The sequence below is a fragment of the Capricornis sumatraensis genome, chromosome 10, assembly GCF_032405125.1.
Source record: "Capricornis sumatraensis isolate serow.1 chromosome 10, serow.2, whole genome shotgun sequence".
NCBI lineage: Eukaryota > Metazoa > Chordata > Mammalia > Artiodactyla > Bovidae > Capricornis > Capricornis sumatraensis.
In genome coordinates this window covers 72,927,320-72,939,927 of record NC_091078.1, presented here as the reverse complement: position 1 = coordinate 72,939,927, position 12,608 = coordinate 72,927,320, and the positions used below count along the sequence as shown (strand labels likewise).

At 39.2% G+C, this 12,608-nt stretch overlaps 1 protein-coding gene across 1 annotated transcript in view; it reads right to left on the bottom strand.

Moving 5' to 3' along the window:
* Positions 1-12,608, bottom strand: part of CNTN3 (contactin 3) — a 258,496-nt gene that overhangs the window by 119,452 nt on the left and 126,436 nt on the right. Inside the window, exons 4-6 of the mRNA XM_068983112.1 lie at positions 3,917-4,120; positions 2,384-2,486; positions 1,683-1,867 (exon numbers count right to left, since the gene is read on the bottom strand). Of these exons, the coding sequence (XP_068839213.1) occupies positions 1,683-1,867; positions 2,384-2,486; positions 3,917-4,120 (492 nt within the window). The remainder of the gene's footprint in view (positions 1-1,682; positions 1,868-2,383; positions 2,487-3,916; positions 4,121-12,608) is intronic.

Sequence of the window (12,608 nt, the reverse complement as noted above, 5' to 3'; positions counted from 1 at the left end):
TGCAGAGAAAGGGAAAAGGTAAGGGCAGAAAGAAACGCCACAGAGAAATTGAGCCAGGACCTGATTATAAGACACTTAAATGTCAGCTTAGCTTTGAATGTCTTGCCAAACAAGCAAACAAGGGTTTATTATTAGTGCAGGGCTGCCATTCCACAGAGCTAAAAACATTCCTACTAAAACATTAAGTGGGCCAGGTACTGGCTGTTTAAAAAGGAGAAAATAAGCTCGGACTTGTTTGTGTTCAACTTAGAGCCATATAACCACATGGTTTAGGTGTCCCCAACACATATCCATATCATCCCACCAATGTGTAGAACATGACATCTGGGAAACAGCAACTTGGTGCTGTGTATTCTAACCAAATCTCATAATTAGAAGAAAGAATTACAACACAGAATGGCTCATGCTATCAATCCACACCTCCATTTTGTTCCTGGCAGATCCTATAAACGTACAATAAAACAAGTGTCAATCTAATCAGATGTAATGCACTTGCAAAGTTCACATCCTTTTGAAGAGGGTTTACTTGTCTGTATACTTGTCTTTGCAAAATTTTTCCTCTTTGCAATATTTATGTACACTATACAAGTTAGCATTGCAAATTATTTCAATTTTAAGTTTTTAAAATAAATAGACTATATTGTCATTTTCCATTCACAGAAGTGATCAATTCTCATTCATTTTACAATGTTTTTAATGGTTAAACTGCAAAAATACATTCACTGAGTTTACATCTTCACATATTTTATAGTACATTTTATAAAATGATTTATTTCTACTTTCTAAATCATACTTTCATAACAATACTTAATATTACTTTTTTAAATAAAAGTGATTTGAAAACAAGTTTGGGCAAAAAAAGATAATCTAATTTTCCAAAGACCCTGATGCTGGGAAAGATTGAAGGCAGGAGGAGAAGGGGACGAGAGAGGATGAGATGGTTGGATGGCATCACCCACTCAATGGGCATGAGTTTCAGCAAACTCTGGGAGTTGGTGATGGACACGGAGGCCTGGCACACTGCAGTCCATGGGGTCACAAAGTGTCGGACACGACTGAGTGACTGAACTGACCTGAATTTTCCTAAAAATAGACTCTAAACAAAGGTAATTGTATTAACCTTTCTTACCCAAATTTAACAGTACATAAAATAAATGTGACTACAAATTAAAGGCAGCAAACATGGTATATTTTTATTATTGGAAAGCATAGAATAATACTGAAGAGGTCCAGCGAGCCTGAGTTTATGTGGTTGGACTAATGCAGTAATTGCAAGTTTTCCCAGTAGACAGTTTCTTTCTGCTTAGTAAAGATCACAGAGAAAGATATAAAATCCCATTTTCTAGAGGTAGTAGCAGACAGAAAGGAGATCTCTCCTTGATTCGGTTAAGTAGGTAAATTGCTATTCTTAACCCCCCCAAAAAAAGTGAATATTTCATTATCATATGAATCAGTTTAAAATGCAGTAAGAATATATTATGTCTCCAACTTCATTGCAAAATTCTCTTTCTTCTTAATTCCTTTTATGATAAATATTTATCCCCATTTAACAAAGTATAGAACAGAACAAGCTGGACATTGAGATTCTGCTAAAATCTCCTACCCAGCCTCCAATCCCAATACTAATAATTTATAGAGAGAGCAAAAGGTAAAAATCCAATATGCTGAAAGTGAGGGCTTACCATAGTAAGTGAGACGCCCCCTGGCAACATTTTTCCCTCGTGAATTCTCAGCAATGCATTCATAGGAACCTGAATCTTCCTGTTGGAAGTTGGGAATTTCAAGCACACCACTGAACTTCCTTAACTTAATTTTACTGGAAAAAGGCAGTCCATCACTTCTTCTCCAATTAATCTGGGGTACAGGACTATGAAGAAATTTATCAAGTTATTCACTATTTAAGCAATGCCTGGAAGCCTTTTAGGCTTGACAAAATAAAAGTTTTGTTAGGATAGAATAAAAATGGCACAGATTTTTCAAATGCAGAAACAGTCAGCTATCAATTACTAAACCTGCAAATGCAAAGATTTATCTCCTTAACTTGATATTTTAATAAAATAAACTTTGCATTTTCTCGAGTTAATTAATAATTTAGAGAAAATGCATTCCCACAGTATTATAATACAACAAATGAACAAGCAAAAGAAAAATGACACCAATTTAGTTTATGAAATTAGGCAGGCACAGTCATTTACTGCAAATTGCCTTTAGAATTTCAAACTCAATTATATATGTGAATTTCCCCTCTATTTTAATTTTCCTTTACTTCTAAATGAAAGAAATTTTTAGAAAATAAGGAAAAGAAGAGTCTGTCAAAAGCTATCTTGATCTCTCACAGCAACCAAATGTTTCCACATATCGGTGTAAATGTTATAAAACTTACTTTCCAAGGGCAAAACATTCCAATTTCACAGTTGAACCTTTAGCTGCTGGAAGAGTTTCTGGAAACTGAACTTCTATTTTTGGCTCATATTCACCCATGACACCTGTAAACACACAAAGTTAATGGTTTCAATGTTTCCTTTGGAATTCTCCCATTTTTCTTAAATAAAAATGTTTTTGCTCTATTTTGAAGTACTTCCTCCTAATGATTTAAATTACTGACTTGCCAGCTGGTAGGTACTTTCAGAAGTTGTGTTACCTTGGGCCAAATATGCAATATCATTAAACATGTGGAAACTTTGGATTCCATGATTCATAAGTTACAGCTTACAGAGGAGTTTCAAGAAAACAACTAGACCTTTTTTACATTATATAAAATGGAAGGCTTTTTTATTCTGTATTCAATTTGGAAATTTCTAGTCAAACTTCAATATACAATATATTATGACTTCTTAAAATATCCTAAAGAGCAAAAATTATGGGAGGAAATTTACTTAATGGTACCCTGGTAGCACTGACACCAACCTTAAACTTATTAAATAGCTCCCTGAAGTCAAGAAATGGTAATGTAATAAACAAGAAAGGTCAAATTCAATTATACCTGACTGGAAAGAAGTACTTAGATACTTTGTGTTCATGGCATTGTGCTGTATCAGATATTGTTTTGTGTAACTGGGACAGTACCCAGGCTTATAAATCTGCTTTGCAGTTCATGGGCTCCCTTGAAACAATCACTGAGGGGCTAAAGAAACATATGTTTTCCTTTTAGTGAGGTATGACTGACAAATAAAGACTGGATAATGTCATTTTTTAGGGTGTACAAAATGATGAGTTCATACATGTATACATTGTGAAATAATAACACCAGTCAAGTTAACATATTTAACACCTCACATAGTTACTATTTTCAATTTTTAAAAATAATTTTTTTTTCTCTAGTGAGAATATTTAAGATCTACTCTTTAAGACAATTTCAAGTACACAACACAGCATTACTATAATCACTATGCTGGTAGGGGTAGGGGAAATGAGGTGATGTTGGTCAGATACACTGACCAAACTTTCAATTATAAGATGAATAAGTTCTAGAGATCTAATGTATGATTTTTTCCCCTTTAATTTTATTTATAGATGCTTTTAAACCTATAACAAAATATCTAGAACTTTAATAATCTCAGGCTGGCAAAAGTCAAGACGGGTGACATCATGAGAATACAAGGTGACCCCCAGGCTTGGAGGGTTCATATTTGGTTTAAAGGCATAGTGCCACCATCTTGAAATTCTTTAAAAAATTTTACAAGCAATTCCTCACTTTCAGTCAGTACCAGCCCCTGCAAACTAGGAAGCCAATTCTGAGTAAGAATTACATTAGAGGTTGATGGAATCATTTTAGCTACTGTACTCATAAATATTTTTTGTTCTGAAAAAAATAAAAATAATTCTGCAGGATATACTTTTCACTTTTCCTAATTTGTTTTGTCTTGTATTGGCAACAGCGTTTCCAGTTAGACTTGCCCCTTGAAATATTTCCTACCGTCAGAACGAAGCACCAAAGGCGTTGGGGAGCCCAGCACTCTGTCATTTGTCACTGTACTAGTCACCACACACGTGTAATTGCCCACGTCAGACGGCTCCACTTTGGCTATGTAGAGGTGGCCTGTCTCTTGAGAGACAAATCTCCGACTATCTTCTTCGACAAATGACGGATATTCATTGAAGATCCAAGCATATGACAGTTCTAGTAAAATTTTTAGAGAAAAGAAATTCCATCAAGAAGGAAAACCTTCTACAATATACTTAAAATATCTGAAATCACCTTTACTGCAAAGCAACACTTAGTGTTTTCTTGCAGGTCATGGAGAGAAACCATTACATGACATGATGCTGTGTTCATTCTGCATTCTACGGAGGTCACTGTCGACCCACATTCTTGTGGGAGCAATATTATCACTGGCTTCATTATCACTACTCTAGATACTTCCTAACAAGTTTCTCTGGCTTGTCTTGCTCCCTTTTAATTTGTGTCTCCACACTACATGCTCTATGATTTCTCAAAATTATCAATCTCATCATGCCACCTCCTGCTATAACACTTTCGGCAATTACTCGGTACTCTTTGGAATGATGAAAAATTGCTTACCTTGAAAATGAGACCATGCATGATTAAGCCCCTGCTTATTGCCTTAGAAGCTGAGAAGCCTATGAATGTCTCTTGTTTGTGGGTCTTTCCTTTATACATGCTGCTCTCAGAGGCTGTGCTGTCCTTTTGCTCTGTTCAAGGCTTTCCTCCCCTTTCAACACCCAAAGCTCATGCTGTCGAAATAACTTATAACTGTTTTTCAAAGATTGGTTCCAACATCATGAATCACCTACTCAGAGAAGTCTTCCTTATCTCTCATTCTCTGAGTAAGTGCTTCTATACAGAGCAACTCTATGCTGATATTACTTAAATTACGTGTCACTTTTATATAACGATCTATTTACTTATCTGTCCTCCCACCACTTGGTAAATAAAAACAGATGTCAATTTTTAATCCTGCTTGCCTTCCTCTTCTAAAATTAGCAAATGGAAACATCCAAAAACTTCTAACTGTCCTCGATAAATATTTATTGAGTTAATTAAGATAAAATTATGTTACTAATGTCTAAATCAAGTCCAACATTAGAGTTTTCCTGAACTTTGGGAACAAGGCAACTCTCCCTAAAGGTACTGTTGTTCTCTTCCTCTGTGATAATAAGAGCTAAATATCATGCTGCTTTGTTCTAGATGCCCATGTTTTTCAGAAGCAAGTCATGATGTAAGTATAGTTATTGTAGTTGGCTTATTTAGTTTTTTCTTTCTGTGGCGCTATTTTCTTTTACAATTTCACTAAACTTGTAGCACTGCTTCATACTGTAATGCCTTCCAAAAGCATCTTTAAAGGCCAGATGCAATAAAAATCAATTTTAATGAATAACAAACTCAAAGAAATGTATTAAAGGCATAATTCCAATGGTGTAGGGTCTTTCCACTTGTTAGAGGGAGACTGGGTGAGAGTTACTATGGGTTTCAGAGGAAGGAGAGATGACATTCTTCTAACTGAAGAACAGGTCTTAAAAAACAGGAGAATATTCTGACATGAAGGGATAAAAGTGCTCCTGAGGGAGGGAAAAGAGCGTGTAAAAGGCAAACAGGGTGAAGAGCAAGCACCTGGTGAAAATGAAAAATGACTGTCTCTCTCCTGCCTTCAAAGCAACTGGGAATGTTGGACGATTCTAAAGCTTAGCAATTCAATGTCATACTGTGCAGATGTTCAGAAACACTGATTTGTAATCCTGAACTGAGCTTTACATCGGGCTATCATATCAGCAGAGTGTTTCGTGAAATTCTACTCAGTCATGTGATTTGTTTGTTAAATTGTATGAAAACAAAAATGTATCTCCAACACCCACTCCACACTTGGTCTCCTGCCTATCCTGATGGTGCTTTCTCTTGCACTAGTACTAAATAAACTACAGAGCTAAACAATGTTGTAGGCTTCCCTAGTGGCTCAGTGGGTAAAGAATCCACTGCAATGCAGGAGATCTGGGTTCAGTCCCTGGGTTGGGAAGATCCCCTGGAGAAGGGAATGGCAACCCACTCCAGTATTCTTGGCTGGAGAATCCCATGAAGAGAGGAGCCTGGCGGGCTACAGACCATGGGGGCTCAAAGAGTCAGGACATGACATGACTAATCAGGCTTTCTTTGTTTTAAAGAAAGCAAAGCAAAGCAATCTTATTCTGCTTTTTGAAATGTTTTATTCATGAAATCAATATGATTGTACCTCTCTCTTTAATCCAGGGAGAGTAAAACTTCTACTGCTCCCTGACAGAATAGGCTGCTTCCAGCTAACGAAGTTCCCCTAGGGTGTTAATGCTGCCATTCCTGCAGGATTCCTCAGAAGGGCACCTCAGGCTTGAGGACTCCCCACCAGAATGGCCACGATGTTTTCAGAACTGTGCTCTGGCGTTCTGCCTGCCCAAGTCTTCCTCCCCTATCTTTGTTCAAAGCTTTCAGAATCTCAGGCTGAATCTCCCTTGAGCCATTGCTGCTCCCTTCCTCCTTATCCTTCACAGGCACGTTTTCTGTTTTGTTTGCTTGTTTATGTTTTTTTTTAATGTCTGATTCTCTGATCCCATCTTGCAGTCTGTCTCTTAGGAAACCTGAATTCACACAGTGTTGCTGAAATTGAGCAACACACTGTCTTCCTTTATTGAGGGGCATTTAAAAACTGCCTCTCCCATCAGACCTGGAGGAAACATTTCCTTTCACTCACTTTCTTTCAGGCAACTATCCCTCTCCACAACTTCCATCAAGAAAGTCCCGCTCCTCATCCCCCAAGCTCTTCAAATTTACAAATTGATCTTTGGTTTATTCTTAGTGGCTCAGCTGGGAAAGAATCTACCTGCAATGTGGGAGACTGGGTTTGATTCCTGGGTTGGGAAGATCCCCTGGAGAAGGGAAAGGAAACCCACTCCAGTATTCTGGCCTGGAGAATTCCAAGGAGAGTATAGTCCATGAGGTTGCAAAGAGTCTGACACAACTGAGTGACTTTCTCTCTCACTTTTCCACTTTTATTCTTAGTACCTGTCCTCTAGAGAAGTCCAGACAAATCAGTATCCCAGAGTCAGTGTAAGCCTATCTTGATACCTAACTCATGCCCCCTCAAAGAAGAAAAATTTCCACCATTTATGTAATCTTTCTGGCCTTAGTTATTGATTTCTTATTGTTCAGTCACTATGCTGTGTCCAATTCTTTGCAACCCCATGGACTGCATAATGCCAGGCTCCTCTGTCCTCCACTGAGTTTGCTCAAATTCATGTCCATTGATGCTATCTAACCATCTCCTTTCATGCTGCCCCCTTTTCCATTTGCCTTCAATCTTTCCCAGAATCAGGGTCTGTTCCAATGAGTCAGCTCTTCACATCAGCTGGCCAAAGTATTGGAGTTTCAGCTTTAGCAACAGTCCTTCTAATGAATATTCAGGGTTGATTTCCTTTAGAAATGACTGGTTTGATCTCCCTGCTATAGAAGGGACTCTCTAGAGTCTTCTCCAGCACCATAGTTTGAAAGCATTGATTCTCTGGCTCTCAGCCTTCTTTACGGTCCAACTCTCACACATGTACGTGATTACTAGAAAAACTATAGCTTTGATTATACAGACCTTTGTTGGCAACTGATGCCTCAGGTTTTTAATACACTGTCTAACTTTGTCATAGCTTTCCTTCCAAGGAGCAAGTGTCTTAATTTCATGGCTGCAGTCACTGTCCGCAATGATTTTGGAGCACAAGAAAATAAAACCTGTCACTGCTTCCACCTTTCTCCTTCTAGTTGCCATGAAGTGATGGGACCAGATGCCATGATCTTAGTTTTCTGAGTGCTGAGTTTTAAGCCAGGTTTTTCACTCTCCTCTTTCACTTTTATCAAGAGGCTCATTAGCCCCTTTTCACTTTCTGTCATTAGAACGGTATCATCTGCATACTTATGGTTGTTGATATTTCTCCCAGAAATCTTGATTCCAGCTTGTGGTTCATCAAGCCTGGCATTTCACATGATGTACTCTACATATAAGTTAAATAGGCAGGATGACAATGTATTGCCGTGATGTGCTCCTTTCCCAATTTGGAACCAGTCTGCTGTTCCATGTCTGGTTCTAACTGTTCCCTCTTGACCTGCATACAGGTTTCTAAGGAGACAGGTAATGTGGTCTGGTACTCCCATCTCTTTAAGAATTTTCCACAATTTTGTTGTGATCCACACAGTCGAAGGCTTTAGCATAGTCAATGAAGCAAAAGTAGATGTTTTTCTGGAATCCTCTTGCTTTTTTGATGATCCAATGGATGCTGGTTCCTCTGCCTCTTTGAAACACAGCTTGTACACTGGAATTTCTTGGTTCACACTCTGTGGAAGCCTAGCTTGAAGGCTTTTGAGTATAACCTTGCCAGTATGTGGAATGAGTGCAATTGTATGATAGTCTGAACACTCTCTGGCATTGCTTCCTTTGGGACTGGAATGAAAACTGACTTTTTCCCATCCTATGGTCACTGCTGAGTTTTCCAAATTTTCTTACATACGAGTGCAACAGTTCATGGTTCACATACTGTTCAAGCCTGGTTGGAGAATTTTGAACATTATTTTGCTAGCATGTGAGATTAGTGCAATTGTGTGGAAGCTCTAGCATTCTTTGGCATCGCTTTTCTTTGGGATTGGAATGAAAACTGACCTTTTCCAGTCCTGTGGCCACTTCTGAGTTTTCCAGATTTGCTGGCATATGGAGTGCAGCACATGAACAGCATCGTCCTTTAAGATTGTAAGTAGCTCAGCTGGAATTGCATCGCCTCCACTAGCTATGTTTGTAGAAATGCTTCCTAAGGCCCACTTGACTTCACACTCCAGGATGCCTGGCTCTAGGTGAGTGACCAAACCATCTTGGTTATCTGGGTCATTAATACGTTTCTTGTATAGTTCTTCTGTGTATTCTTGCCTAGTTTTCTTAATCTCTTCTGCTTCTGTTAGGTCCTTGCAGTTTCTGTCTTTTTTTGTGCCCACCCTTGCATGAAATGTTTCCTTGATCTCTCCAATGTTCCTGATGAAATTTCTATAGTCTTTCCCATTCTATTGCTTTCCTTTGCACTGTTCATTGAAGAAGGCCTTCTTGTGTCTCCTTGCTATTCTCTGGGACTCTGCATTCAGCTGCATATATCATTCCCTTTCTCCCTTGCTTTGCACTTCTTTCCTTTTCCTCATCTATTTGTAAAACCTCCTCAGACAACCACGTCGCCTTCTTGCAGTTCTTTTTCTTTGGGATGGTTTTGGTCACCATCTCCTGTACAGTGTTACAAACCTTCGTTCATAGTTCTCCAGGAACTCTGTCTCCCAAATCTAATCCATTCATTCTATTCGTCATCTCCACCATCTAATCATAAGGGATTTGATTTAGGTCCTATGTGAGTGGTCTAGTGGTTTTCCCTACTTTCTTCAATTTAAGCCTGAATTTTGCAATAAGAAGCTCATGATCTGAGCCACCAGCAGCTCCAGGTCTTGTTTTTACTGACTGTATAGAGTGTCTCCATCTTTGGCTGCAAAGAACATAATCAGTCTGATTTTGGTAGCCTTAAACCACTGTACAATAACCCATCTATTGGAATATGATGTTAACTAGAATAATACAGTGGTTTTCCTCCACTGCTTCCTCCAAAGACATCCTCAGAAAATCAAGAAGGATAAAAAAAAAAAAAAATCTAACAACACAAAATACTAACGCTAAGGTTTTGAACTGGAATAAGCAGAGGAAATAGGAAAATCAGAAAGAAATACCACTGCGGAGATGGGAAAAAGGTTGTCCTGAAAAAAGATTTTGAGACTCTAGGAAGATAACTTAGAAGCAAATGCCTAACACATGGGCAGAAACCTAGCAAACAAAAGTTTAAAAAGAGATCCCGGCCTTAATAATGGTAGACAGCATAGTTTGCATTCTTTGAGTTTTTATACTTTTACTCTAGAACATGTCTGCTGGGAGCCAGCATGAGGAACTCCACCCTTGGCAAGGGTCATGAGGAAGGAGGCTCAGCATTACGCAAAGGCGAGATCGAGCCTCAGGAAACCTCCTGTTCCAGAGCATCTACCCCGAAAACCAGAGTGCCTACTTTACTGTTTTATGCTCTCACCTATACCTCTGACTTTATGGGGGGGGGGGTGACCCACCACCACCTCTCTTGGAGAAGGAGTTAACTTGCAGCTCCAGTTAATAAAAATTCCTGGTGTGACGAGAGTGTTTCAACTTATAAACTCCTCTGAAGGTTCTCTAGCCTGCCTGAGCAGATTCGTCCAGCTACATGTGATTGTTTACAGCCTCCCAACCGTGAGAGGCACGAGATGCTTTAAAACTTTCTAAATACAGACTCTTTTGAGAAGTTAGAAAATTATTTGTATAGTATAGTGGGTTGATTAGAAATTATATTGGTGAAGGGTTTTTCATTTGTTGAGCCAATATTTGCTGCTAAATCTCCATATTCCCTGCCCTTATAATGAATAGAACTAGCATATAGGAGAAATAAGTATTAACCTTTAAGATTAATCATGTTAAACTTTAGGCTAAGTAAATTCCTTTCTTGATTGTAACCCACTACACCCTCACCCTATAGGAATGCAACTTTATCTGGTACCTTCAGAGGGTAGTGCCTGGTTTAAGAAAAATCACCCCTGGAAAATAAGTTTTTTGGCTGACCGTTATCAGAAAGAAAGGATCATAAAATGTCAGCAGGCCTCATGGCCAGAAGATAATGTAAAACCCCTAAGACCTTTTCGTATACATTTATATGAAGCACCTGATTTTGATAAAGGTCAGGACTGCTGACCCCCGCGTGACTTTACAATTTCCATTTGTCTCTATGTGTAACAAAAGGTATATAAGCAAATCTAAAAATAAAGAAATCGGATCAGTTTCTGGAAAGACTGATTCCCCCGTGTCGTTCTTTCTTGTTCCCTGTTTTTCTGGCTGAATCCCCATCTGGAGTGTGGGTGCTCACCAAGCCTGCTAACTTCGCCCTGGCATTTAAGTTCCATGTGAGAGGGAGCCCAAGGTGGGGCACCCTCCGATATTCAAGTGGGCGCCAGTGGCCTACGTAGGTGGTGCAAGCTTCTTGTCTGGAAGCTTTATTGGTACCCCACGTAAACCAAGTTATTCAGCCTCTTTTTCTCCACTAATATTTCCTATTACACTATCCATTTCTAATCTCTCTAAATATCTGTAATTAAATAAATTTTTTCCTAGGACGCTGATTCCGTCTCCCCTTCGAATTACCCTGGATCCACTGGGGCTGGACCCCGGCACATGTCTACATCCTAATCCTAAAATTCTGATTATGCTAGCTGGTAGGGCAGGAGGGACTTTGAAGATGTTAATGCACTGAGGGTGTTGCGATGGGACATTTATTTCGGATTATCTGGGTGGGCCCACTGTCACCACTAGGGTCCTTGTAAGAGTGAAGCAGGAGGGTCAGAGTCATTGAAAGGATGTGTGATGTCAGAGGCAGAAGTTGTAGTCAGAGAAAGATTACTTCATGATGCTAAATTTTTGGTTTGAAAATGAAGAAAGAGACCACAAGTCCAGGAATGCAATGACTTCTAGAAGCAGGAAAAGACAAGAAATCAGATTTTTCCCTTGGCCCTCTGGAAGGCAACCACTTGATTTTTAGTCAAGTGAAACTGGCTTTGGACTTTGGACCTTCAGAACTAAGATAGAAGAAATGTGCGTGTTTTAAGCCACTAAATTCATGGTGATTCATTACAGCAGCAAGAGGGAAAATAATACAAACAACAAAGGAAATCTGCAGATGTGATCAAGCTGAGACTCTTAGATGGATCTGGAATTATGAAATGTAATCCCAAACATCCTAACAGGCAAAATGGGGAGACAGGAGGGTCAGAACTGCAACCAGGAAAGCAGAGAACACAGTGATGGGATTGCTGGCTGAGACCAAGAGCCAACAAATGTGGGTAGCCTCTAGAAACTGCAGAAGCAAGTGAACGTAGCCCTTTATTTTAGCCCAGTGAGACCTGTGTTGGACTTGAAGGAGAGAAGAGTATAGCACCTCACAATATGTCTGTTTGGCATAAGGATCACTTTCAGTTGGTTATTTTTAAGAAGCAGTACTTAGGTAAAGCTCTGAAAACTCAGTAGAAATTATCCTTTTGTAAGAAATGTTTACATTGATAAGGGGAATCTCTCTCTGTACCAGGAAGAAAAGGATGACTCAGCTCTAATCAATGTGGAATTTAAGAACTGAAATCTACATAACGGTCTTCATCTTGTTGACCGTACTTCCATACTTTTCCTGACCACCTCCCGTAACAGCTGTCCTCCTCCCCAACCACATTTCCTTCTGTCTTTTATCTGGAAATGTTAGTGAAGGTGGTGACTCTGGCCATTACAGGGAGTTACTCATTTTTCTTGGGTCTCTTTAATATACATATGAGATATATGCATGTATACTCAGTCGTGTCTGACTTTTTGAAACCTATGGACTGTAGCTCAGCAGGCTCGTCTGTCCATGGGATTTTTTCAGCAAGAATACTGGAGTGGGTTGCCATTTCCTTCTCCAGGGCATCTTCCCGACCCAGGGATCTAACCTATATCTCCAGCATCTCCTGTATTGGCATGCAGATTCTTTACCACTAGCACCACCTGGGCTATCGTATACAGAGT